The sequence below is a fragment of the Hyperoodon ampullatus genome (genome assembly GCF_949752795.1).
Source record: "Hyperoodon ampullatus genome assembly, chromosome: 11".
In the NCBI taxonomy this organism is placed as follows: domain Eukaryota; kingdom Metazoa; phylum Chordata; class Mammalia; order Artiodactyla; family Ziphiidae; genus Hyperoodon; species Hyperoodon ampullatus.
In genome coordinates, this window is record NC_136924.1 from 56,739,555 (window position 1) to 56,766,868 (window position 27,314).

Consider the following 27,314-nt stretch of genomic DNA (forward strand, 5'->3'; position numbering starts at 1 on the left):
AAAGCTTTAAAAGCCAAGCATTCTAAAACAGCTTTCTTAAAATTCGAGTGTGCATTTTCCTGGGCTAACCCCAAGACTTTCCAAGGGGCACACACATACAGATAGGCCCATATGGGAGGAATTAAACTTCCATATCTGTTCTTTCCTAAAACCATCTGAGAACCTCTTCAGTTTTCCTTTCCCACTTCCCTTCTCAAACTCCCTTTTCCCATTTTATAAAATAAAGGCAAGAGTTTCACCCTCCTGAAATCCTATGAAGATGCACTGCCCTGGGGTATAAAAGCCTCCAGGATGCAAAAGTGTAATTGCAGACGGGAACTCAAATGCCTGGGTAATAAAGTCTTATTTTCAGTTCTTTCCTTTCACCAGAATTGAAGTGATCTAATCACAAATTGTCAAATGACAGATGATTCAAAATAATTTTTGATAATATCACTATGCAATTTTTGGCACATAACTCAGAAGTTAAAAAAAAAAAAATCCAGCAATGCTGTTACAGCAAACTCCATCCATTCCTGTCTATCAATTTATATGAAACAGATTCCACAGCACTTATATCTAGGGGAAAAAAAACAGGATGGAATTGATGCTGAACTCTATTTCATTCTAGCAATCAATAGGCAGTATTTATCGATAAATTAATTGTCTGTGGGAGAGAGGGTAAGGAATCGAGTAATCCCATCCATCTCATTAACAGATGCACTTTTATTTTATTTTATTTATTTATTTATTTATTCATTCATTTTTGGCCACACCATACGGCTTGCAGGATCTCAGTTCCTTGACTGGGGATTGAACCCCAGGCCCCGGCACTGAAAGCTGAGAATCCTAACCATTAGGCTACCAGGGAACTCCCTAGATGCACTAATGCATTAATAAACTTTTTCTTTTTTTTTTTTTTTTGCGATACGCGGGCCTCTCACTGTTGTGGCCTCTCCCGTTGCGGAGCACAGGCTCCAGACGCGCAGGCTCAGCGGCCATGGCCCACGGGCCCAGCCGCTCCGCGGCATGTGGGATCCTCCCAGACCGGGGCACGAACCCGTGTCCCCTGCATTGGCAGGCGGACGCTCAACCACTGCGCCACCAGGGAAGCCCCTAAACTTTTTCTTAATGTTAATAATTACTTATAAAAACATACAATACATTTATGTTATTTTAATCCATTGTGTAATTATGGTGATAATTCTATTCAGAAGAGATATTTTTTACTTTTATTGAAGCAAATTTTTGTTTTAAAGAAATATGGTAGGATAATTAATAAAAGATATTCAAGCATAAAAGTAGGTTATGGTAAGATGAAATTCTATGGGGGAAGTGAATGAAAATATGAGCTTAAGGAAGCAATGATATAAAAATTCTGTTAAAAAAGTATATTCATGTATTTTTTTAAACAGATGACAGTATTAAATTACTCTTCTATTTAGGTTACATGGCATATAGCTAGAGTAGTGAAGTAATCATTTCATTTTTAAATGTCATATAATATGCCCAGAAATGACATCTTTTGCAACTATTTAAACTTAAAACAAAAAATTTTTAAGTCAACCTAAAAATATGCAAAGGGATACAGTTTTAAAAAATCATTGTAGGAGGTAAGCAAACAAAAACATTTGAAAACCTCTCGTCTTAGAAACCAGAGCAGTCTGCCCCAGTAGAACAGTTCCTGCTCCTGTCATCTGCCCAGACAAATCATTGTCATCTGGTGATTCAGCTGTGCTGAAAATCTACCTCGTCACTAATGAGCACATGGATTCCTGTTGGCCCCTGCTTGTAGATCTGGCTGATCTGGCAAGGGGAAATGCTGAAAAGCTGAGCAATTTTTTCTGTCAGTTCAACAGCTGTCAGTTCTTCTAGGTAGATGGCATGGTAAACTGCAAAAAGGAGAAAGCAAAGGCAGTCAGTACAGAGTGTCTCTGGTCTTATATGTAATCTGATCACTAGGAATGCCCACTTTTCTGAAGGACTCAGAGGCAGACTGCCTGAATTGAAATCCCAGCTCAACCACTCGCGAGCTGTGTGTGACCTGGGGCAAGTTACTTAACATCCCTAAGCCTCATCTTCCTCATCGAAATGCTGGCAAGAACAATAAAATCTACTGCAAAGAGGAAACACCAGTTGTAAAAATTAAAACATGTAAAACTGCTGAGAATAGTGCCTGGCATATATTAGGAACTCAATAAACGTTAGCAATTACCATTACTACTAGCAAATGCTGAATCTGCTGTTTGATAAATTCCCATCACACATGCTCATAAGTCATCTCTTCCTTTTTCTTCATATCTGTCCTGGCCTGTCCAGAACGACCTACCGAAGAAAGTACCATTTGAGTCTCCATCCTCATGCTTCTGCTGCTGTTGCTGCTGCTGTTGCTGCTGCTCCCTCAGCTGCAAGGATTCCTGACAAACATAAATGGTTAGCCTTGGGCGCACCATCCTAAGGAGGAAAAGAAAAAAAGCTGTTACTCAAAATTTTTCATGGTGAGCGCATTTTAAGGAAGAACTTGTGTGTCTACATTAATACTATAGAGCAGGGGTTGAAAACTGGCAGCCCTTGGGCCAATGCAGCTCATTTGCTCTGTTTTATTAGCTCCCCACTGGTGTGTGTGTGTGTGTGTTTTTAACTGAATTCATTCCAACAGAAGCCCTCATATAAACCTCTGGTTTTCCTTGAAAAATCAGATCTGGTGATCCAAGGCCCCCATTCTTACAAAGCACCCAATCAGCTGTTCTACTTGCATGGTGCATGTATTCCTCAGTACACCCCAGACTTGACTGTCACTCATTTACATGTGGTCTCTGTAGTCATTTGAGTTTGTAACCTTTGATGTAAAGATTAGAAAGATTCAAAATGTGTGAGCCACTGTTTTGTGGGTCAGTTCAAGACACACCTTCTATTGATACTTAAAAGTACCAATACGATAAACTAGAAAATCTTATTTCCCTCATTATCTTCTCCTAAGCATCTTTAGCCTTCTTTCTGTTCTTTCTTCTTAGACAACAATATTGAATTACCTCTTGCTCTGATCATCTTATTCCTTCCTACTTCTAAATGCTCTGTAGGTAATACTTTTTAAAAAAATAAATTTATTTATTTATTTTTGGCTGTGTTGGGTTTTCGCTGCTGCGCGCGGGCTTTCTCTAGTTGCAGCGAGCGGGGGCTACTCTTTATTGCAGTGTGCGGGTTTCTCATTGTGGTGGCTTCTCATTGCAGAGCGTGGGCTCTAGGCGCGCGGGCTTCAGTAGTTGCGGCACGCAGGCTCAGTAGTTGTGGCTCACAGGCTCTAGAGCACAGGCTCAGTAATTGTGGCACACGAGCTTAGTTGCTCCGCGGCATGTGGGATCTTCCCAGACCAGGGATCAAACCCGTGTCCCCTGCATTGGCAGGCTGATTCTCAACCACTGCGCCACCAGGGAAGCCCCTCTGTAGGTAATACTTTTAAAAATGAAAGATCCATTCTTTTCCTCCCAGCCATCAACCCTTGAATTTCACCTCTTTCCTTAAAAGTTTCCAACTTGGGCTTCCCTGGTGGCGCAGTGGTTGAAAATCTGCCTGCCAATGCAGGGAACACGGGTTCGAGCCCTCGTCTGGGAAGATCCCACATGCCGCAGAGCAACTAAGCCCGTGCGCCACAGCTACTGAGCCTGCACGTCTGGAGCCTGTACTCCGCAACAAGAGAGGCCGCGACAGTGAAAGGCCCGCGCACCGCGATGAAGAGTGGCCCCCGCTCACCGCAACTAGAGAAAGCCCTCGCACGGAAACGAAGACCCAACACAGCCAAATAAATAAATAAATATATATTTTTAAAAAGTTTCCAACTTGATTCAATTATCTCTTGTAATATACACAAACACAAATACTTCACAATCTGTTTCATTATTTAGTCACTGATTTGGTTCTATGGCACTGACCTGTATGTTTTTTCCATCAATATTACTACTTCCTATTTTAAACTGTAAATCCCAAACAGAGACTAGAAATTCCTCTGTATTACATGTAATATTTGTAAGCAGACACTTAAGCAATTCCTACCCAAACTTAAGAATAATCTCTTCTTTAGTAAAACTGAGTTCAGGACCTTTGCACCCACTGTTTCTTCTGCATAGAATGTTCTTCCCTCATGACTCCAAAGCTTCCGTCCTTCTCATAACTCAGTTTAAATGCCCCCTCCTCAGAGAGGTCTTTCCTGACTATATTCTGAGTACTCTGTAGGCCACAACCTTGTTTTTGTTTATTTGTTTGTTTTGTTTTCCTTCGAAATACTTATCACTATTCAAAATACTTATAGTTTATAATCTTTATCTCTCTCCCCATCAGAAAGCTCATCAATGTATCACCAAAGCCTAATGGCTCATAACAGGGACAATGGATATTTAACTGAATGAAGAAAACTAATGAAAAATGGAATATCATGAGGAATTCCTTGGATCAAGTACAGGAAAAGATATTTTTCATCTTTATTTGGCATATAGCTGGCATTCAAAAAGAATGTTTCGACAAGATGTATTTAGCTGTACAAAAAGTATGGTGAAGAGTCCCTGAATCCAAGTCCATTTGAAATCCAGCCCCACTGATATTTTAACACTAATTACATACCGGCCTTTCAATGCATTAAAGAGTCTGATTCCATCTGCAGGGCCACAGATTTGAATCACATCATCTCTAGTTAGTTTCAATAAATCTGCCCCTGGAATAAATATAAGAAAATGGGTGATAAAGGCAAAGATTCTCCTTGTTAATGACTTAAAATGGACTCTGTTACAAGGACAGCTCATTACTAGTATGCTACAGTCATAATCTCTTGCATGGCATATAAGGCCCTCCATGACCTGGCCCCTGCATCCTCTCCCACCTCAATTCCCACCCAATTAACTTATTCATTTAACCCTATGCTTTCATCATGCTGATCATGCCTAATGAGCAAGCTGTTCCTCCTGCCTGAAATATCCTTCCACTGTCTGACCAACAGACTCTTGCTCAGCCCTCAAGATTTACCTCACACATCACACATGTTCCCAAACTCCAGACCCTTACTCTTATCTATTGCATCACAACTATTTGTTTACCTTTTTCAGGGTTTTATTTTGATTTGGGTTTCCTTTGATACTAGATGGTGACTGATCAGGAAATATGCCTCATCCATTTGTGTATTCCTACCATACCTGGTACACAGAAGGTGCTAAATAAGAGTGGAATGTGCAAAGAAAACATAATATAGTGATATCAAGGGGAAGATTTCCGACTACCTGCAATGCTCCTTGATATAATACTTTATGGATAATATATTTTAAAGTATTGTATAGAATAAATATTTAAAAATGAAAATGAGTTTAAACTAAGAGGTCTTTCTTTTTTGAGCATTTCACAGCACAGCTGCAGCTGGTGAGAAAGTCTGAAGGGTTCAATGAAATTCACTTAATCAGAAAAATGCATTAAGATCTCCCCCCTCTACACACCAAACAACACAGGGATACCAGGAGGCCCTGGAATGTAAAGGAAATCCCATGCTGGGGAAAACAAAAGGACAAGCAAATTTAACCTGAGAAGTTTGTAAAAAGCCTTGTGAATGTGGAAAAACGGTTTCGATGCAACCACTGCTGAGCCTCCTGAGGTGTGGTTGTTGGCAAGAGGTTCTGAAAGAGGGAAAGCATTTTTTTTTTGTAACTAAACAGTCTCAACCTTAAAAAGGTAAACGTTACATCATTAGGTAACAACAGCCAAATACACCCACATTCAGACAGGCTGAGTTTGCTTGGAAGTTGTTTATACATCAGTCTTCTTTCTCTAACCATGCAAGATATCCATGGAATTCCATCCTTATCTTCCCCACTAGACTGAAAGTTCCTTAAATACAGCACAGTATCTGGTTCAGGCCAAAATTCAATAAATGTTTGCTTAGTGAATGAATGATTAATATTCCCTAAAAGTTGGGCATTTCTACTGAATCACACAGTCACCAAAGTATTATTAGACATTAGACTATAATAACTGACATTTATATAACTTTAGACTTACATCTGTGACTGGAGGGGGTGGCTCTGGCTGGTGGTTTGGTGAACCATTTCTAAAGAAACATTTAAAATGAAAGGATGAGTTCATGACACATACCAGGGTTCATCGCCTCATTCTTCATCATCGTAAGTCTTATTTAAGCTAGAGATTTAAGGGAATCTGTGCTATCTCATAAAACATTCTTACTCTTGGATCCAATACTTCTATTATCTATTATTTTAGCATAAAGACTTTTGTGTGTTACGGGGGTAGCAACAGAAACTATGTCATTTTTTATTATTGAAGAAATTGAAAAAAATACCGAAATTCCAGTAAGTTGGGACTGATTAGATAAATTATGGCATAAATAATACTTAACATAAGCTTATTAGAATGTAAACTAAAAATATCAGAATATAAAAGTAATCAATATATTACTACTGTATGAAGTGTATAAATAAACACAGATACAGGAAAAAATTAGAATAAAAAGTATACAATGCAATGTGATCACATACTTTTATAATAAAAAACACTTAATAATTATTTTTAAAATAGCTTCAAAAATTAGTGCTAATTTGTGATCCAAGGGTTATCTCCACAGCCTTGATCTTCCGCTATACTTCCTTTTGCTCTACAGATTTGTCTCTCTTCCCTAATGATTACTTCTTTTATGGGAGAAAAATTTGAGCCTAATAATGAACTACATGACAGAAGAAAATTTTAAAACTCTTAAATTTTATATAATATTTTAAATTGCCTATAAGTAGACTGCATAATCCATAGGTTGGTAACAGATTTTTCTTTCAAAAAAGATTTTTTTCTTCTTTTTTTTTATTTTGGCCTTAGCTGCAAAATTCAAATTCAGTAATCAAATTTAGTAATTAACTTATCTCAGGGCTCTAGTTATCTATTTTTTTCTACAATTTCTACCTAGTTTTATTCTTAACTGTTACATTTTGAATATTTAAGCTACTTTTTTTTTGGCCGCACTGCATGGGCTGTGGGATTCTAGTCCCTGACCAGGGATTGAACCCGTGCCACTGCGGTGGAAGCACAGAGTCCCACCCACTGGACTGCCAGAGACTTCCCTAAGCAACCTTAATTAAATAATTTCAGAAGTAGGATGAACACAGAGCCTAAATAAATTCAAAAACGAACATTACAACCAAACAATATACTCACACATTTCACAACCTAACTATTTCAAATTTCAATATGACCTATGTAGCATATGTGTTAAATGCCGGAACTATAAGACAACTTTCTTTAACCGGAGTAGGCATCTATACCAACTTTCAATTATCTCTGATGGTAAAACACAATAAGACTAAATGCATCCCATAGATAATTCCCAAACTTCATTTTAGCTCTCATCTTCACCTTCTTCCCCCAATTATCAAAGATTCATAATAATTAGGTATTGGGATCATTCTTAATAAGTAACCAAACAGATTTTACTGTTTGCACAACTGTGTTTCAATTCCCAACGACCACTCTGATCAGGAAGTGAAATAACCTCAAGAGAAGCAGTAAGAGGGAGAAGGGAAAAACCCATAAAATTCAGTCCCTGAATCACTAAAAACTGACCATAAATGCTGTTTTCTAATAGTGGGGAAAAGGGAATTCCCTGGAGGTCCAGAGGTTAGGACTCTGCGCTCTCACTGCCGAGGGCCGGAAGGGCAATGAAAAACTAAAATCCCATAAGCCTTGTGGCGTGGCCAAAAAAAATGAAATAAAATAAAATAAATAAATAATAGGGGGGGAAAAAGGCTACACAGAACTCTTTCAGTCTCTTTTGAAGATAATCCAAACCTCAGTTAATATATAAGTCCATCAAAGACTGACCAAATAGAAGGTCTTATTGATTTGCAAAGATTTTGTTTATGGAGACATAACGAAAGAATACATATTTAGAACAAACACAAGCCAATTTCCCAGACTTACCCTTCCCCAAGAGAAAAACTGCTATGGGAACTGTTGAAGCCAGGTGATGGGGAATTATTGACATATGTGATCTCGGGCCACGGAGAACACTAAAAACAAAGGACAACTTAGACACAGAAAGTACATTTGACTCTTTCTGTGTCAAAATTCCACAGAGATGTACTATTGTTACTCAAATAGCACATCTTTTTTTTTTTTAATTGGAGTATAGTTGATTTATAATGTTGTATTAGTTTCAGGTATACAGCACAGTGAATCAGTTATACATATACATATATCCACTCTTTTTAAGATTCTTTTCCCATATAGGCCATTACAGAGTACTGAGTAGAGTCCCCTGTGCTATACAGTAGGTTCTTATTAGTTACCTATTTTTTATACAGTACTGTGTATATAACAATCCCAGTCTCCCAATTTATCCTTCCCCCAGCTTACCCCCTGGTAACCATACATTTGTTTTCTACATTTGTAACTCTATTTCTGTTTTGTAGATAAGTTCATTTGTCGAATAGCACATCTTGATTAGTAAATCTTAATTCCTCAGAGGCCCTCACAACTAAGAGGACAAGTAAGTTTTGACCAGACTGGAAGTGATGCTTCTTTTTTTCTAAATTGAAATATAATTGACATAAACATTGTATTAGTTTTAGGTATACAACATAATGATATACGTATACAGTTGACCCTTGAACAACGCAGGTATTAGGAGCACCGTCTCCCCTTCCACAGTCAAAAATCCGGGTATAACTTGACAGTCAGCCCTTTGTATCTGCATCCTTGGATTCAACGAACTGCAAACCATGTAGTACTGTAGTACATATTTAGTGGGAAAAAAAAATCTACGTATAAATGAACCCATGCAGTTCAAACCTGTGTTGTTCAAGGGTCAACTGTATATTGCAAAATATTTGTATTTGTCTTTTAAGAGTAAAAAGTACTGATTGAAATTGTCACCAAAAGAAATCCTTTTACCTCTGTGAGTATAGTTGTCTCATAGGAAGGTTGATATTTCTCCTTCTCATGAGGCGTTCGTTTCTCCATTTTCTCCCTATCTGTTTTTTGTTTTCTGTCTGCACCTTTGGGCTAAAATGAGAAATATTTTGTTTCAAACTCACGTACTCACCCTTCAACTCAACAATATTACTTCTACGAACTTAAAATAGTCACATGTGAAACAAAAAGGTATGTACAATGAGGTAAAGACAAGATCCATCGTTACATCTAAGTGTGAAAATAGGATATTTAAATGTGTGATGGAGTTGAAAAAGAATAAGAGGTCTATAGCTACAGACATGGAAAAATCTCTAAAGCACATAGTTAATTGAAAAAAGCAAGCTTCAAAACAATTCGTATGATATAATCCCATTTATGTTTCAAAGAAAAGAAAATGTGTATATCTAGGTACCCGTATATATAAGAGCTCAGAAGGGAACTAGAAAGATACATATGAAATTATTGACAGTAGTCACCTCCGGGGAGAGGTTGGGGAGTCAGGGTAAGAGTGGTAAAGGGGGACTTCAGTGTCATGCTCTGAATGCTGCTGTATTAATGAATCTTTCGCAATGAGAAGATATTTATCCATATGATATCCATATGATCCCTTTTCCAAGTTCCCCTTCTCCCACGACCATCCCTATTTAAATTTCTTTACTGGGCATATCAATAATTATTTCAATTATTCTAATTTAGGCTGAACTTTCATAGTTTTTGAAAAAGGGACAAGCTGACTTTCTCACTTGGTGACTAATGTTGCAAATGAAAGACGAGAGAGAAAGTTCCAAGGGCCAGCACAACGCCCAGGAGTACCTTGAAGACTTTGATCTGGCAGCTGGCTGAGTGTAAGTGCTCAGTATATTCCCCGTTCTCATTCTCCTTGAAGGTATCGATTTGTACTCGAAATGGCACTCCCTTCTCTCCACCATGTTTCCTCATAGTGAACTCTGTGCTAATACAATGCACCTGAAAAGAATACAACATCCAGCCAGGTTTCATTCAGTACTGTTAGCTAGCCAAACCAGTCAGCAACATTTTTGGGGCAACTACTAACAGCAAAACCTTTAAACACCTACAAAAAAACTTTTACTCTCTTTTTGATCATGAAGAATTTACACTCTCATGAGGAAATGAGGAAAACTTAAATGATTTACAAATGCAAACAAAGTAAATGTACAGATCTAATGTTAACAAAAAGCTACTGTGAGGAATTCATTAATCGTTTCAGAAAAGACAGAGTTAACATAAAAGAGAAATGGTTTCTGTTAGTAAAACTTTCCTGAACTTTAAGGTAGATTTTAGAAAGCACAGGCACCATCCATGCTGGGAAAACAGTAAATATGAAAGCTCACAAGCAATAGGAAGAAAAAGGTTTGCTAGGCTACTGCATAAAGTCCAAGATTTTGGTAATCTTAATAGTGGAATCTTGGGCTTCCCTGGTGGCGCAGTGGTTGGGGGTCCGTGGGTTCGTGCCCCGGTCCGGGGGGATCCCGCATGCCGCGGAGCCGCTAGGCCCGTGAGCCATGGCCGCTGAGCCTGCGCGTCTGGAGCCTGTGCTCCGCAACAGGAGAGGCCACAACAGTGAGAGGCCCGCGTACCGCAAAAAAAAAAAAAAAAAAATAGTGGAATCTTGGTTGACCAAATACTAGCTTGGGTAAGTTATTTTCTCTAAGCCTCAAGGACTATTCTTACAACACAGGATTATTTTTGAAAGTCTTAAATAAAATCATGTATAAAAAGTATTTACTTAACACAGTGACTACCTGATGAGAAGTGCTCAAACTACTGGCTATCATACAAATAAACTCTAACAAATAAGACTTTTCAAGCAATCTACCCAAAGGACATAATCAGGTATGCAAATCAAATTCTAAGTATAAAGATGTTCAAAATAACTTCTTGGATAATAGTGAAAAATTAGAACATTCTCAAAGCTAAATAATTGTTAGGTAAGTACATCCAAAGAATAAAATATTATGCAACCATTAGCAAGTATTTTTGAGAGAAACAAATAAATAAATAGGGGAAATTAGAAGAGCAATTCAGAAACTCCTCATTGCTTTCAGGCACATGTTGAGTAAGTCTGCACTTGTTGAGAGATTCAACCCTGTAAAGATTTCAAATTCAACATGTTTTATCCTTTAAGAACCAAACTGGTAGTAAGAGATCCTCTTCAAAACTGGAGCCCTATCTGCAGTGTCTTACCTGAATAAACACAGATGTCCTCTTTGCAGGGTCCCACAGGAACTCCACTGTATTTAGTTGGTTTGGATTAGCCCTAGGATCGATTATACCCACAGACATTGGGATATCTGAGAAACAAATGGTTATCATTGAACAATTCTGAGTGCTACTGGGTTTAAATAAGAAAGCACCGATTTTTATATTATTGGTCCCTAGTTACCAAGATTTTTGTGTATCATACCTTAAACCTTTTTTTGCCAATAAAAAGAGTTTGATTAGACCTAAATACTTTCCCTTTGAGTATCTTTTTTCCATTTAAAAAAGTTTTTACAATAAGACAATTTAAAAGTAGTTTCCTTTTAATGTGCCAAAATTCTATTTAAAGATAGATTTAGTCTACACACTGGCTCTAGTGTCATGAAAAATTTAATTTACATCTGCTTCACTTACAGTTTTAAGGTTAGTATTACTGCTAGAAGTAAACTAAGAGGACTGTTACAGAAGGATAAAGCAGAGTGTCTGAATAAAAGCAGAAAGTGTTGTATCACAAAGATAAGTGGGGAAAATCTAACGTAACAATTGATGCTGACTTATGAAGTCATCAAAGAATCCTATAACAGAGTGACACATCTTATTCTCAGGAGGGAAGAAAAATGAATGGGCTTTAGAACTTTGCTTTCCATTCCATATGGCATATATTTAAATATCATTCCCTGACTGCTATTAATATTCAAACTGGGGGATAAGGCCAGGCTGATATTTATTATCATAACTATGCTATAAGTTTTCTACTGTTTTAGTATCAATGATTCAAACAAGAAAGCATTAAGTGGGTCCCACTCCACAGCATTAGCTATGTTGGATTTATCCTAAAGCCAGTTTATCAAATGGATATCAAGATATCTGTAGGAGAACCAGTGTTTTCTCAGATAAAAATAGTAGTACTTAGATTTGTTTAACAACTATGCTTACCAATAGGAGATAACCAATAAGAGATCAAAGACACAGAGGCCAGAATTAAAAGTACATTCATGAAGAGAAGCTGCACGTGTGTTTGTAAAGATCCTTCCCTTTATGATTTAAGAAAAACGAATTATTTTTTGTTTTATTCCCTAGTTTGTTGTATTTTTTATTTTATTTTTTTTTTTTTTTTTTTTTTTTTTTTAAAGAACTTCGATCGAATTTACTGCTTTAATTTTATTTATTTATTTATTTATTTATGGCTGTGTTGGCTCTTCGTTTCTGTGCCAGGGCTTTCTGTAGTTGCGGCAAGCGGGGGCCACTCCTCATCGCGGTGCGCGGGCCTCTCACTATCGCGGCCTCTCTTTTTGCGGAGCACAGGCTCCAGACGCGCAGGCTCAGTAATTGTGGCTCACGGGGCTAGTTGCTCTGCGGCATGTGGGATCTTCCCAGACCAAGGCTCGAACCTGCGTCCCCTGTATTGGCAGGCAGATTCTCAACCACTGCGCCACCAGGGAAGCCCTGTTGTATTTTTTAGATTCCACATATAAGTGATATCATACAGCATTTGTCTTTCCCTATCTGACTTATTTCACTTAGCATGATGACCTCCAAGTCCATCCATGTTGCTGCAAATGATAAAATTTCATTCTTTTTTATGGCTAATATTCCATTGCGTGTATATGTGTGTATAAATATATATATGTATGTAAGTGTGTGTGTGTGTGTGTATATATCTCACATCTTTTTTATCCATTTATCTGTTGATGGACACTTAGGTTGCTTCCATATCTTGGCAACTGTAAATAATGCTGTTATGAACATTGGGGTGTATGTATCTTTTTGAATTGTTTTTGTTTCTTTTGGATATATACCCAGGAGTGGAATTGCTGGGTCATACGGTAGTTCTATTTTCAGTTTTTTAAGAAATCTCCATACTGTTTTCCATAGTGGCTGTACCAACTTACATTCCCACAACAGTGCACAAGGGTTCCCAAAAAGAAGGAAATTGTGGCACATGCTACTATATGTATGAATCTTGAGGATTATGGTAACTGAAGTAAGCCAATCACAAAAAAGACAAATACAGAATGATTTCACTTATTTGAGGCACCTACAGTAGTCACATTGATACAGACAAAAAGTAGAATGGTGGTTACCAGGGACTGGGGAGAGGAGGGAATGGGAAGTTATTGTTTCATGGGTACAGAGTTTCAGTTTTGCAAGATGAAAAAAGTTCTAGAGATGGATGGTAGTGATGTTTGCACGACAATGTGAATGTACTTAATGCAACTGAAATGTACACTTAAAAATGGTTAAAATGGGGCTTCCCTGGTGGTGCAATGGTTGAGAGTCCGCCTGCCAATGCAGGGGACACGGGTTCGTGCCCCGGTCCGGGAAGATCCCACATGCCGCGGAGCGGCTAGGCCCGTGAGCCATGGCGGCTGAGCCTGCGCGTCCGGAGCCTGTGCTCCGCAAGGGGAGAGACCACAACAGTGAGAGGCCCGCGTACCGCAAAAAAAAAAAAAAAAAAAAAAAAAGGTTAAAATGGTAAATTTTATGTTATGTATATTTTACCACAACTAAATTTAAAAAACAAAAAATCACCCTCAAGTTATGGATGCAATTGTTACAGAACTGAAGTGTCTACACTTTCAACTTCAGTTTTGGAATCATTATACCAGTAATTTCTTATGCTTAATCAATAACCACTTCTAGGTTCATGTTAATTGAGCCCCTGAAGCATTCTGAATCAAAGTAAACATCAAGGAAAGAAAAACAATTCTCGGACCATAGTTATAGGCATTTCCTGGGCAACAGATTCTCTTAACTTACCTATGTCAAGAATTCTATCTCCAGGTCGGTTCCACCTCCAGCCCTCCAGCTGCTGATGTTCAGTGTATTGTAGCCGTCTGTCATGGAACACGACACGGAATATACTCTAAAAGGAAGCAACAAAATCAAATGATAACAGGATCCCTTAAAAATCAGTGCTGACAAAGGAAAACTAGCAGGAGTCACCCCCAGTTGGTTTCCAGACACAACTTAAAATTATTTTTCTTGAGACCTGTTTTACTCTAAAACCCATACCATACTGTATTTCAAGGCAAACTTTATAATTGCTCAAATACAATCTATATTATAGTTAACTAGTACCATATTTAAAACTTGGCTTAAACATCAGCCCTGATTGGTAACTAGGCATAAAGGACTCCGTTGGAAGCATTTCTACATGCCCCTACTGTTACCGTGTAATATCTGGCTCAGCCCTTCAGATACATATGAAAATCTCACCGAGTCCCCTGCTTGCTAACCCACCATACAACCTGTAAACATTGAGGGTAGGTAGGGGCTGTTTCCATCAACTTTCCTTTTGTGGAAGTGCCTGTTAATATCCCTCTCATCATCTTCTACAGCAGCTGACCAAACTCCTGTCTCAATTATACTGTGAATTCATTACTGTCAGTCCAGACTAAGAAAACTGCTATTCATCAACAGTAGCTTCTGGTTTCTTTGCTACTAGACCAAGTATCCAAAGAGACACTGGAACTCCTCTAAAGATCTCAAGGAGGTTACTTTATTCCACCCAAAAAGAACTTCAATGAGCCATGAGACTCTCCTGACATGGAGTGCTAAGCTTTCATTTCTGCAGCTCTGAAAACTCCATGTGAATAGGTGGGCTCACTCTGACCCCAAAGAAGTAACACAACAGTTTACCACTCTGCTAGCAAACTGTAGCAGGTAAGAGATACCACCAAGCCCTTTATGAAAGAAAAAATATCCAAAAAGGGTCAGTAAAAGGATATTATGGAGAGGAATGATTTACTTGTTTTCTTTTACCTTTACCAACTTGCCATTAATTTCTGGAAGTTCTCCAAGTTTCCTATTGTCTAGCATTCGGATTTCATAAGACTGGCCTAGAACAAAAAGTAACTATATATTATATTCATCATAAATTAACTTCCCAAAATTCAGAAAGAATGAAATTCAGTTGGTTGAATATACAAGAGCATATAACATTATTAGTATTAGTAACAACCATAATCCTTTACTTTATGCTAGGCACAGGGCTAAGTGTTTTCATAAATTATATCATTTAATTGATACAGTTCTCTAAGGTATTATCAATTCCAGTTTCACATATAAGGAAATTGGAACATAGAATTTAATCAACTTGTCCAAGGCCACACAACTGGTAAATAATAGAGCTGGATACAGTAATACTTCTCAGACAGTGACCAGTGGGGATGTCCAGGGAACATGGATTAGAAAGAGGGAGACTAGAACTAAAAATGGACAGGTAGACAAAAGAAACCAGTAATATATATCAAATATGACACTGAGGCTTTGACTTTAACAGGTCACACTAGAAAGATGTACTTTTACATATAAGTGTACCTAATTAAATATCATGAATCCAGCAGGTCTGCAATAATACTAATGAATAACACCATATCTAACCTTGATTGAGATATGTCAGGGTTTCATCATGGAGTTTCACTGCTGGAGAGGTGGCAGCACAAAGCACGTATTGAAAAGGGAGGATTTTATTCTCATTATCTGGAGGCAAACTTGACTCTTCTTGCTTAAAAATAGGCAATGCTAGGACATCACTGAAATAAAACAAACAAATGACTTACCTTAACATCTGACAATGGTGTAAGAGCCGATTTATTACTGAAACCATTTAACTGCAATTCGCTTTGGAAAACCATAAACATTACACACCTTGAAGAAGTTTCTTCCTAACCATTCAGTTCAGATTACCTGCTGTAATATCCCTCTGACCACAACAATGTGGGCAATGACAGACATTCACTACTAAAACCACTTAAGTGTCCAAAGAGAGTGTTTCTAGGAATCATAGACAGGGGCTCCTAAAAGGGCTCTGAAAATTGTATGCAGAGTTCCCAAATGTCAATTTAGGACACTCAGTAATATATTTGTTCCCAGAAAGATACCAACTGCAGAATCTTTATAACCACATCAGCTCATCTATTCTAAGGATTAAAACAATAACCAAAATTCCAAGAAACCACGTGAAAAGCAAAAATCAATGACCAGTATATATTTCAAGGTCAGTTTACATTCTGTGGAATACAACTAATATTGATATATCCCTACCAGCTATCTCCTCCAAGAAAAAGCTTCTTATACCTCTCAGTTTATCTAAACTTGCAAACCAAAGAGACACATCCAATGAATTCTAATATGTTGCTCATTCTTACGTGCTAAAGAGTACTGGACCAAGTTTGAAATCCTAGCTTTCAGTCTCTAGAACCTTTGGGCAAATCTTGGGCAAGCTCTCTTGAGTCTTCATTCCTTCATCTATAAAATGGGAACCACATTTGCTGCAAAGAGTAAATATATGAGAAAATATTTCAGAAACAATAGGGGCTAAAATGGATCGAAAAGATTAGAAATAATTTTCCCTCAGGGATAGATATACCATGTTCTTGGATTGGAAAAATCAACATTGTGAAAATGACTATACTACCCAAAGCAATCTACAGATTCAATGCAATCCCTACCAAACTACCAATGGCATTTTTCACAGAACTAGAACAAAAAATTTCACAATTTGTATAGAAACACAAAAGACCCCGAATAGCCAAAGCCATCTTGAGAAAGAAAAATGGAGCTGGAGGAATCAAGCTCCCTGACTTCAGACTATACTACAAAGCTACAGTAATCAAGACAGTATGGTACTGGCACAAAAACAGAAAGATAGATCAATGGAGCAGGACAGAAAGCCTAGAGGTAAACCCACACACACATGGTCACCTTATTTTTGAGAAAAGAGGCAAGAATATACAACGGAGAAAAGACAGCCTCTTCAATAAGTGATGCTGGGAAAACTGGACACCTACATGTAAAAGAATGAAATTAGAACACTCCCTAACACCATACACAAAAATAAACTCAAAATGGATTAAAGGCCTAAACGTAAGGCCAGACACTATCAAACTCTTAGAGGAAAACATAGGCAGAACACTCTATGACATAAATCACAGCAAGATCCTTTTTGACCCACCTTCTAGAAAAATGGAAATAAAAACAAAAACAAACAAATGGGACCTAATGAAACTTAAAAGCTTTTGCACAGCAAAGGAAACCATAAACAACACGAAAAGACAACCCTCAGAATGGGAGAAGATATTTGCAAATGAAGCGACAGACAAAGGATTAATCTCCAAAATTTAAAAGCAGCTCATGCAGCTCAATATCAAAAAAACAAACAACCCAATCCAAAAATGGGCAGAAGAACTGAATAGACATTTCTCCAAAGAAGATATACAGATGGCCAATAAACACATGAAAGAATGCTCAACATCACTAATCATTAGAGAAATGCAAATCAAAACTACAATAAGGTATCACCTCACACCAGTCAGAATGGCCATCATCAAAAAATCTACAAACAGTAAATGCTGGAGAGGGTGTGGAAAAAAGGGAACCCTCTTGCACTGTTGGTGGGAAGGTAAACTGATACAGCCACTACGGAGAACAGTATGGAGTTTCCTTTAAAAACTAAAAATAGAACTACCATACGACCCAGCAATCCCACTACTGGGCATATACCCTGAGAAAACCATAATTCAAAAAGAGTCATGTACCACAATGTTCACTGCAGCTCTATTTACAGTGGCTAGGATATGGAAGAAACCTAAGTGTCCATCGACAGATGAATGGATAAAGAAGATGTGGCATATATATACAGTGGAATATTTCTCAGCCATAAAAAGAAACAAAATTGAGATTTGTAGTGAGGTGGATGGACCTAGAGTCTATCATAAAGAGTTAAGTAAGCCAGAAAGAAAAAAACAAATACTGTATGCTAACACATATATATGGAATCTTAAAAAAAAAAAAGGTTATGAAGAACCTAGGGACAGGACAGGAATAAAGACGCAGATGTAGAGAATGGACTTGAGGACATGGGGAGGGGGAAGGGTAAGCTGGAACGAACTGAGAGAGTGGCATGGACTTATATATACTACCAAATATAAAATAGATAGCTAGTGGGAAGCAGCTGCATAGCACAGGGAGATCAGCTCGGTGCTTTGTGACCACCTAGAGGGGTGGGATAGGGAGGGTGGGAGGGAGATGCAAGAGGGAGGAGATATGGGGATATATGTATGTGCATAGTTGATTCACTTTGTTATACAGCAGAAACTAACACACCATTGTAAAGCAATTATACTCCAATAAAGATGTTAAAAAAAATTTTTTTTTTTTTTCCTTCAGAAGTCCTAGCCATGGTTAGTGAGAAAGAATATTCTGGGCCCTGGAGACCAACTGTTGTGATCAGTATCCAGTCCAGATCAAACTTTAAAAGGATCTTAAGGGGCTTCCCTGGTGGCGCAGTGGTTGAGAGTCCACCTGCCGATGCAGGGGACGCGGGTTCATGCCCCGGTCTGGGAGGATCCCACATGCCGCGGAGCAACTAAGCCCGTGAGCCATGGCCGCTGAGCCTGCGCGTCCGGAGCCTGTGCTCCGCAACGGGAGAGGCCACAACAGTGAGGCCCGTGTACCGCAAAAAAAAAAAAAAAAGGATCTTAAGAGCTGTACCAAATTAAAGAGTATTTCAAATTATCTCTAGACATGCCATGAAATTCTCAAAATAAAATGTATTTTAATTTAAAAAATATGTACATGTACTCACTAGAACAGTTAAAATGAAAAAGAATGACAACCCAAATGTTGGCAAGGCTGTAGAGCAACTAGGACTCTCATACTTTGCCAGTAGGAATGTAAAATGATACAGCCACTTTAGAAAAAGGTTAGGCAGTCTCTTACAAGAGTAAACCGGCATCCGTCCCTTGATCCAGCAATTCTACTCATATGTATTTATCTAAGAGAAATGAAAACATAAGACCAACCACAGATTTATACATGAATGTCCATAGCATAAAAGCAAAAACTGGAAAGAATCCAAATGTTCATAATTAAGAAAATGGATTACAAACTGTGGTATACTCATACAATGGAATACTACTCAGCAAAACAAGGAATGCAACAAAATGGATGAATCTCACAGACATGATACTGAACAAAAGAAGCCAGAAAAAAAGAATATATCATGCATGATCCCATTTATATGATGTTCTAAAACAGGCAAAATTAAAGAGAACAGTGGCTTGCTAGCAGGGCAGGGATTGACTTGGCAGGTATACAGGGAACTTCCTGGGGAGATAAAAGTGTTCTATATTATGTTTAGATGTGTGTGGGTTACATGGTCGTAACTGTACAGCTGAAATTTGTGCATTTCAATCCATATAAATTTTACCTAAAAGAAAAAAATAAATTATTGACTGGAGGATGGGAAATGGTATAAATGATAAAAGAGTAGTAACATGTAATTTTTAAAGCTGGGGATAGGTACAAGAGGGTTCATTACACTATTCTGTTTATATATGTTTGAAATTTTCTACAATGAAGTTTTTTTTTTTTAATAGAAAAAATATGTATAGGCCACAGTGTACTTCCAGGTATAAAAGAAAGGCAACAGATACATAACATAAAAAAAACAATTGAGATTCTAAAGGGTTAGAGGTCAGGGATCCAGTGATTCTTGTCAACATTCCCCACATTCAAAATGAAATACACTCAAACCTTTACCTGTAATTTAAATATTTTGCTTATACTGTAAAACAAAGAGATCAAAATCAATTTTACTATCCACAGATGGAAAGGCATTCCTTATATGCACCTATATCCCTCAGCAGTCTACATTATCCCCGAACATTAGATTATAAGGTTATTACATTCAGGCAAATACAATTGATAGAAAAGTGACTGCAATCATAGGAATCATATATTTAACATTATAAATTCTTATTGGAATATAAAACAAGCAGCAAATGTTCTGATTATTGACCTAAGAATACACATAGGTACAATAAAAATTTAATGCCATGAATGTTAAAAAAAAAAAAAGGGAGGGTTCGAAAAAAAGAAATTTCTCTTTCTGCTGATGTCTAAATAGCAAAGACATGTTATGAGTTGAATCCAGTCAGCAGAGATACAAACCAGTGTTTATGAAACACAGGTTTCTTGTTGCTCAAAAGTATTTCAAAGGCAAGAAAAACAAAGGGTGCTTTCCTCTTCCTTAGGCCTGAAGGTGTGTTGTGTTTTGCTTACACAGGTGGGGTTAAGAGTGGAGAAGGTGGGGAATCCTTCTTTCTGTCCATATTAATTTGTCAGGCAAAATATACTATTGTTCCCTTGAGATTATACAAAACTGTAGAAGCACTGGGGTTTCTAAAAAAGTACTCTGTCCCAGTTCTTCCTCTTCTCAAAATCAGGAAGCTACCACTGCTCCCACAGCAAACAGTGTAGAAAATAAAGCAAAACACTACAAAATTAAGAAACATGAGGTTAGTCTTTAGGAGACTTTGTTGCCATATCATCCTCAAATGCATCATATCTGATAATTCCTTGAAAGATTAGTGGCTATTACCAGGAATCAAGGCAAACTGGATTTTGCAACATAGCAACAGCTGAAACATTATGAATGTAGGGGGTTTTTTTCTTCTCAAGTATCAGTGCCTAGTAAGGTTAATATATAACAACAGCTCCTAGTCTTCTCAATATAATGTGGCATTACACCTAACCCCTCATGACTAAGCAAAGGACTGTCATTTGAGGCCGGAATTCTAAAACTGATTCTAAAAGTTACCCCTAAAATTAACTCAAAACAGCACAGCCAATCCAAATACACAAAACTGTGTTATCTCATGAGAGATTTTAAAACCTAAAATGCTCAAATATATTTGAATAACTCATGTTCCCCCCACACTGTGTTGCTTCCACTCTGCTGCGGGAGAAAGAATACCACTCAGTTAGTTCCACATTCCTAGAGGTGGAGACTAAAGGTCACTGGCAAACCCAGCTTTAGGCCCCTGTTTACACCAAAACAATAACAAACAAATTCAGCGAGAAACAATTTTAGAAATACAGAAGGCTGCTCCTTCTCAGACATAAATTGAGTACAGATTTGGAAAACCAACTCTAGTGGACTCTAAGTAGTTGCTACCAATGTATAATTTAGCATTTTATTATATTCTTTGATTGACTCATATACTTAATTCATTCCAATGAAACATGAGCTATTTAAAGGGAGTAACTTCTCTTTTGTGTGCTTAGTAAATACTTGTTGACATGATTTATATTTTTATTTGTTTCTCCAGAATATTCAGCCCTAATACATTTTTTAAAAATAAATTTATTTATTTATTTATTTATTTATGGCTGCGTTGGGTCTTCGTTGCTGCACGCGGGCTTTCTCTAGTTGCAGTGAGTGGGGGCTGCCCTTTGTTGCATGCGCGGGCTTCTCACTGTGGTGGCTTCTCTTGTTGAGGAGCATGGGCTCTAGGTACACGGGCTCAGTAGTTGTGGCTCGCAGGCTCTAGAGCGCAGGTTCAGTAGTTGTGGCGCACGGGCTTAGCTGCTCCACGGCATGTGGGATCTTCCCGGACCAGGGCTCAAAACCGTGTCCCCTGCATTGGCAGGCAGATTCCCAACCACTGCGCCACCAGGGAAGTCCAGCCCTAATACATTTTGATCATTTTCGAATTTTCAACATCTCACAGTATCTCTGGTCAAATATAAGGATATAGAAATCTTACCTGTTAAAGATAAGTTAAGTATATGTTAAAAATGTGCACTGCTAAGTAGAAATCCACACCTGAGAGTAGAGGCCTAGCAGAAAGCATTTGAGTGGAAGTAATTGAGGAACAGAAACAATATCAGGTATGATCTTTCCTGTACGTAACTGGGATTCCACGAAGAGCTGATTCAGGGTCCTCTGAGGTATAAGTTACCCTGTGACATAAGACAGCCTCTTAATGGTCTCTACTAATGCACAGCTATGGTTTAACCTTCTCCCCCAGGCTTACCATCTCTTGAAACCCTCTTCTAGAGAGCCTGGAGCAAAGAGAGGGTGAGGTTTGATGAACTTTACCTTGAGTAAGAGGCAAACAGACAGATGTCCACAGCACCTAAGGAAATTAGAAACTAACTTGGGACAATAAGATGCCGTGAACTTCTGGGCTTCCCTGATGGCGTGGTGGTTAAGAATCCGCCTGCCAATGCCGGGGACACGGGTTCGAGACCTGGTCTGGGAAGATCCCACATGCCGCGGAGTAACTAAACCCGTGTGCCACAAGTACTGAGCCTGTGCTCTAGAGCCTGCAAGCCACAGCTACTGAAGCCCGCACACCTAGAGCCCGTGCTCCGCAACAAAGCCACAGCAATGAGAAGCCCTTGCACCACAATGAAGAGTAGCCCCTGCTCGCTGCAACTACAGACAGCCCACGCGCAGCAACAGACCCAACTCAGCCAAAAATAAATAAATAAATTTATTTTTTAAAAAATGCCATGAACTTCTAACTTCCCTATTTGTAACACTTATTTAGACCCCATCATTATGAAAATAAAACATGAAATAAAACATGTCAATATCCCTATGTTAGTTACAGAATGAAAGGTCAAGAACTGAAGAGACTACACCCTACACTGAGGTCAGCTTCAAAAGAAAAAAATATCCAGTAAATAACTGGTCATAACACTTTTAAAGAGGAGAGGACAGCAGACTGATTTCCTTGGATTTGTGGGAAGGATGGAAGGGCAGATCAGGGAGGACACCTGGCCAGGAGAGATAGCCCTGCATGTTTTAACATGAAGCCAGTGAGACGCCCTAACTACCGAGTAATGGTGAAATTAACTGACTTTCTTGGTAGGAGCCCTCTGTCACAAAGTGGTAAAAGATTTTTGCTACCTGAACATCGGGTGAAAAATCTCATTCAACTAGAAAGCAGCATATATAGTAAAAAATTTGCCTTGCTAATTGTTCTACCACCCAGATGGCAGAATAAGTAGAATTATAATTCTGAACCTAAGTTGACCAATCAACTTAGGTTCAGAAAGAGAAACTGATTAGAAAAGGGGAAGTGGTGAGAGCCTCAAAAGAAAGCAACCAAACCAGGTAGGCTGGAAGAAGAAGGAACACAGTGAGAGCAGGCTTCAAACAGTGAAGAAGACAGGACTCAAGCTCAAGGTCTGAGATGGGAAAAAGTTCTCAAAAATGAAATCTGCCAATCCCACATTATCTGAGATAGAGGGAAAAAAGAAGGAAGGTATCTAAAGAGACTGGATGGAAAGGTCACCAATCAACTCAGAGTTAGAAGAACATGCACAAGAAAACTAAATATATAAAAGGAAAGAAACTATTTCTTAGAAAGTGGCAACAATATATATAAGAAGCAAGCTTGAGCTGAAGCCGAGAATGTGCTGAGGCTTGCAAAACAGGTAAGAGAAAGCACAGGTACACTCTTTGATGTAAACGGCATTTTACTAATTAATATAAAGCAAAGACAGAAGAACAACTCAATTCCTGTTTTTTCTTCTATCTTTTCTGTAAAGAAAAACCACCTTGAGAAGAGAAAAAGAAGACCAAATATGGGATTAACAGATCATGATACATAAGACTATCAAAAAGTGCCTGGAATGAAATTATATACCTGGATGAAATTATATACCAGGAGAATTAAAGAATGTGCAGATGAGATCCATCGGTGACACTCTGTGTAAACTCAGGCAAATCTCATGATTCTGATAATGCCAAATATCATATTAGCTTTTTATGTCTGTAGTAGCAATTTTCAAAATGAAAAAAGAGTATATTCTTCATACCTTATACCAGAGCGATCTGATATGAAGTCCAAGGCAAGACTGCAGAAAAGGCTATTCAAAGAATAGTTTATGAGTTATTTAGGCAGGGCATCAAGAATCACTGGAAGCCATAACCAAACTATCTCATTTTCCTTTTTTAATATGGTTTGACCAGGGAATGCTATAAGCATAAATATATCTGGATTTCAGCAATGCATAAAACAGTCTCTCTTGATATCCTTGTTGAAGGTGAAAAATATTTATTCTATAAGTTAAGTGGCTTTAAGATAACTATACAACTGCACCTAGAGTGCAGGTAAGTCTAGAAGAAGGTTTAGTGATACGCCACAGGACCCCAGAGAAACCTGTCCTCTGCAACATGTTTTATAAATAAATGACTTTGATGAGGACGCTAAAGAGGATGATGATCAAATATGCAAATGACAGGAATCTGGGATGGGAAAGCAATTTCATATATGATAGGATCAACTTTTAAAGTAATTCTAATTGGCTGGAATAGGAGGCTAAATCTAACAGGATAAAATGTAATAAGGATAAATATAAAGTCATGCACTTAGTACTAACAACAGCAACAACAAAATGGCCCAATATATGTGAGAAAGACTAAGACTTAAAAAAAAAAATTATTTGTGAGACAAGCAAGGTGACATGGCTGCCAAAAATGCTGATATCAGGTTTCATCAAAAGTGAAGTCTGAGGGGCTTCCCTGGTGGCGCAGTGGTTAAGAACCCACCTGCCAATGCAGGGGACATGGGTTCGAGCCCTGGTCTGGGAAGATGCCACATGCCGCAGAGCAACTAAGCCTGTGCGCCACGACTATGAGTCTGCGTTCTAGAGCCCGTGAGCCACAACTACTGAGCCTGCATGCCACAACTACTGAAGCCCATGCATCTAGAGCCCGTGCTCCACAACAAGAGAAGCCACCGCAATGAAAAGCCCGCACACCGCAACGAAGAGCAGCCCCCACTCACCACAACTAGAGAGAAGCCCATGCGTAGGAACAAAGCCCACTGTAGCCAAAAATAAATTAATTTAAATTTAAAAGTTATAGATAAGATCCCCTTACAAAGCACACAGCATCATTGTCATCTAAATTTCTATCTCTGCACAGCAACAAATCTTACTAAATTATTCTACAAACACCTAGTGTTTTCCTACAATCCAGTTCATTGTCCTTACAGTATTACTAATACTTGAGGACGCATAAATGAATTATTTAAAAATAGTAAAGATTACGTAACTCAAAAGGGCCTACTAGGTTTATAGTAGGTGCTTTATACAACTCTGCCCTGAGGAGCTTAACTCTACTCCCCTGGGACGTCAAACTTCAACTTCAAACCTGGAAAAGGGACTGTTCGGTATGACCTCCAAACACAAGCAAGCAGTAGATAAAACAACACATCTGGATTTTATGCTGATGATGTCCCTGAAAGAGATATTGGTCATCTGACAGTCTTTCTTTATGAATACTGTTTCTGGAACTTTTTTCCAGATCTCAATACTGGGCTTAATGTTCTTTAAGCACTTTAAGAGGTGCTTCTAGGTATAAACCATTCTTCAGCAGTTAGGAGACCAGAAATTTGAATTGTTGTCGTTTATTATGTACATCTCAAAGTTTACCCAAAAATGAAGCTAATTTCTTTTTTCCCTCCAAGTCTTTGTTGTTGTTGTTTTAAATATTTATTTATTTGGCTGCACTGGGTCTTGGTTGCAGCACACGGGATCTTTTTAGTTGCAGCACGTGGGATCTTTAGTTGCAGCATGTGGGATCTAGTTCCCTGACCAGGGATCGAACCCGGGCCCGGTGCACTGGGAGTGTGGAGTCTTAGCAACTGGACCACCAGGGAAGTCCCCCTCCAAGTTCTTGAATCTCCCTCATTTCTACCACGCTGAATTATTTGCCAATTACCATTTATTTCCTTCTATAAGCAATGTGTTTTTTATTTTCCTTTGACTTAGAAAGTCACTAAAAACTTCTCATTTTCAAATCTGTCTAGAAGCCTTACTTACTTTGGAAGCTGAAAAGTATCTGACCAATATCAGATACAAATTTACTTCCAGAGAGCTTGTAAGATATTAAAAGTTTAGTCAAAGCAATCTGAATCAGCAAAGCCCTATCTCAGGAGATTTGCCAGATATAGGCCTGCTTTCTGTTTTTTTCCAACATTACAGGATTAGCTCCTACAGCCTACAAATCTCATTAAAACACTGCTAATTGAAAACATCACCTGTGGCATCATTAGTACCAGGCTCTTTCATTAAATTTCTGAAATCACCGACTCTTCCCATTTAGGTGATGGATGACAACCATGGGTTATATATTCCAGGGAATCTGGCAGTTTTGATATAAAAAAATAGAGCTCCCATTTCAGTATTCAAAGATCTGATATCCAGCATCATATTACGACCTATCTGGGAAAACAACAGAAGTTTTTGGGTTTTGTTTTCCTGTGACTAAAGGGAAACCACGCTTAGCCCCTTATACTGCTGAACCGCAAAGCTTCTTTTCAGGTCCAAAATGTCTACCAGTTCTTTTGTTTTTGTCTTTGTTTTGCAGTTAAGCTTCCCTCCCTCTTCACTACCAAGAATCACTCACCACCTTTGAGGTTCTTCTGCCTTGCTCATTCCATCCCCGCTACCAAGCCCAGCTAGCTAGCTTCAAAGCTGGACAATCTCCCTAGTCCCCCATTCCTCCCTGCAGTGAAAGACAAACGCAGACATTTTTCTGTTTGTTAACGCTTTAACCACTAATGACTTTTGGGGAAATCCTAAAAGTATCAGAATACCAATCCCATGAAATGGTAAAAAGACTTTAGCTATCCCTCTCCCCTTTATGCTCACAGTGGCAGGGCTTATGAAAATTTCTCCTCCTTCAGACCACATCTTTGAGGAAGGTCCTTTCTTCTAAAATGGCCAACATATTCCCTGGAGATGAAGCAGTCAAAGCAGATCTGTTATTTGCTCCCTTCCTCTTATAGATAGAAGGCAGAGAGGTAGTAGGTAGATAGATGAAGAGACAGATGATAGAGAATTAATTTGCATTTCTAAGGATATGCAGAGCAAAAGACACCCAGTTCACTAAGCTTCAACCGTTCTCAGGAATGATAACTAGCTTTTTATCATTATCCTCCAATCTACAGCCAGAGTAACCTTTAAAAATGTAAATCTAAAATGTCACTACTCTGTTTACAATGCTTCAGTGGCTTCCCAATGAAACCATGATAAAGCACTAGCTCCTCAACACAGCACTCAAGGCCCTTCCAAACGACCCAGGTTACTTGTTCAGTCTCATCTCTCATTATACTCCCCACCTCTCTTTTCCCTCTTTAAAAGTTTCAGCTGACAAACTGTAGCTCTCTTCCCTTGCTCCCCTCCACTCCCACTCAACTACGACCACTGATTTTTTACATGTAAACTAGCACTTAATCCACACAATAATACTGTGGGGTAGGAGCAACTGTCTCCCCTCCTTATTTGCCAGTTGAAGAAACTGAGGATCAAGTAATTTGAGATGTTAAATAATTTGCCCATGGTTAAACGGCTAG

General features: G+C 38.4%; 1 protein-coding gene across 3 annotated transcripts in view; it reads right to left on the reverse strand.

Moving 5' to 3' along the window:
• Positions 1–27,314, reverse strand: part of TFCP2 (transcription factor CP2) — a gene marked incomplete at both ends in the record, with an annotated part of 50,603 nt that overhangs the window by 2,295 nt on the left and 20,994 nt on the right. For 2 of the 3 annotated variants that reach the window (XM_079715826.1, XM_079715827.1), the window contains 12 exons: positions 1,729–1,871; positions 2,309–2,433; positions 4,594–4,684; positions 5,537–5,630; positions 6,013–6,061; positions 7,936–8,024; positions 8,908–9,018; positions 9,742–9,894; positions 11,134–11,240; positions 13,909–14,014; positions 14,914–14,990; positions 15,535–15,686. In XM_079715826.1, coding sequence (XP_079571952.1) covers positions 1,729–1,871; positions 2,309–2,433; positions 4,594–4,684; positions 5,537–5,630; positions 6,013–6,061; positions 7,936–8,024; positions 8,908–9,018; positions 9,742–9,894; positions 11,134–11,240; positions 13,909–14,014; positions 14,914–14,990; positions 15,535–15,686 — 1,297 coding nt within the window. The remainder of the gene's footprint in view (positions 1–1,728; positions 1,872–2,308; positions 2,434–4,593; positions 4,685–5,536; positions 5,631–6,012; positions 6,062–7,935; positions 8,025–8,907; positions 9,019–9,741; positions 9,895–11,133; positions 11,241–13,908; positions 14,015–14,913; positions 14,991–15,534; positions 15,687–27,314) is intronic. The other variant, XM_079715828.1, reaches the window with a different exon arrangement.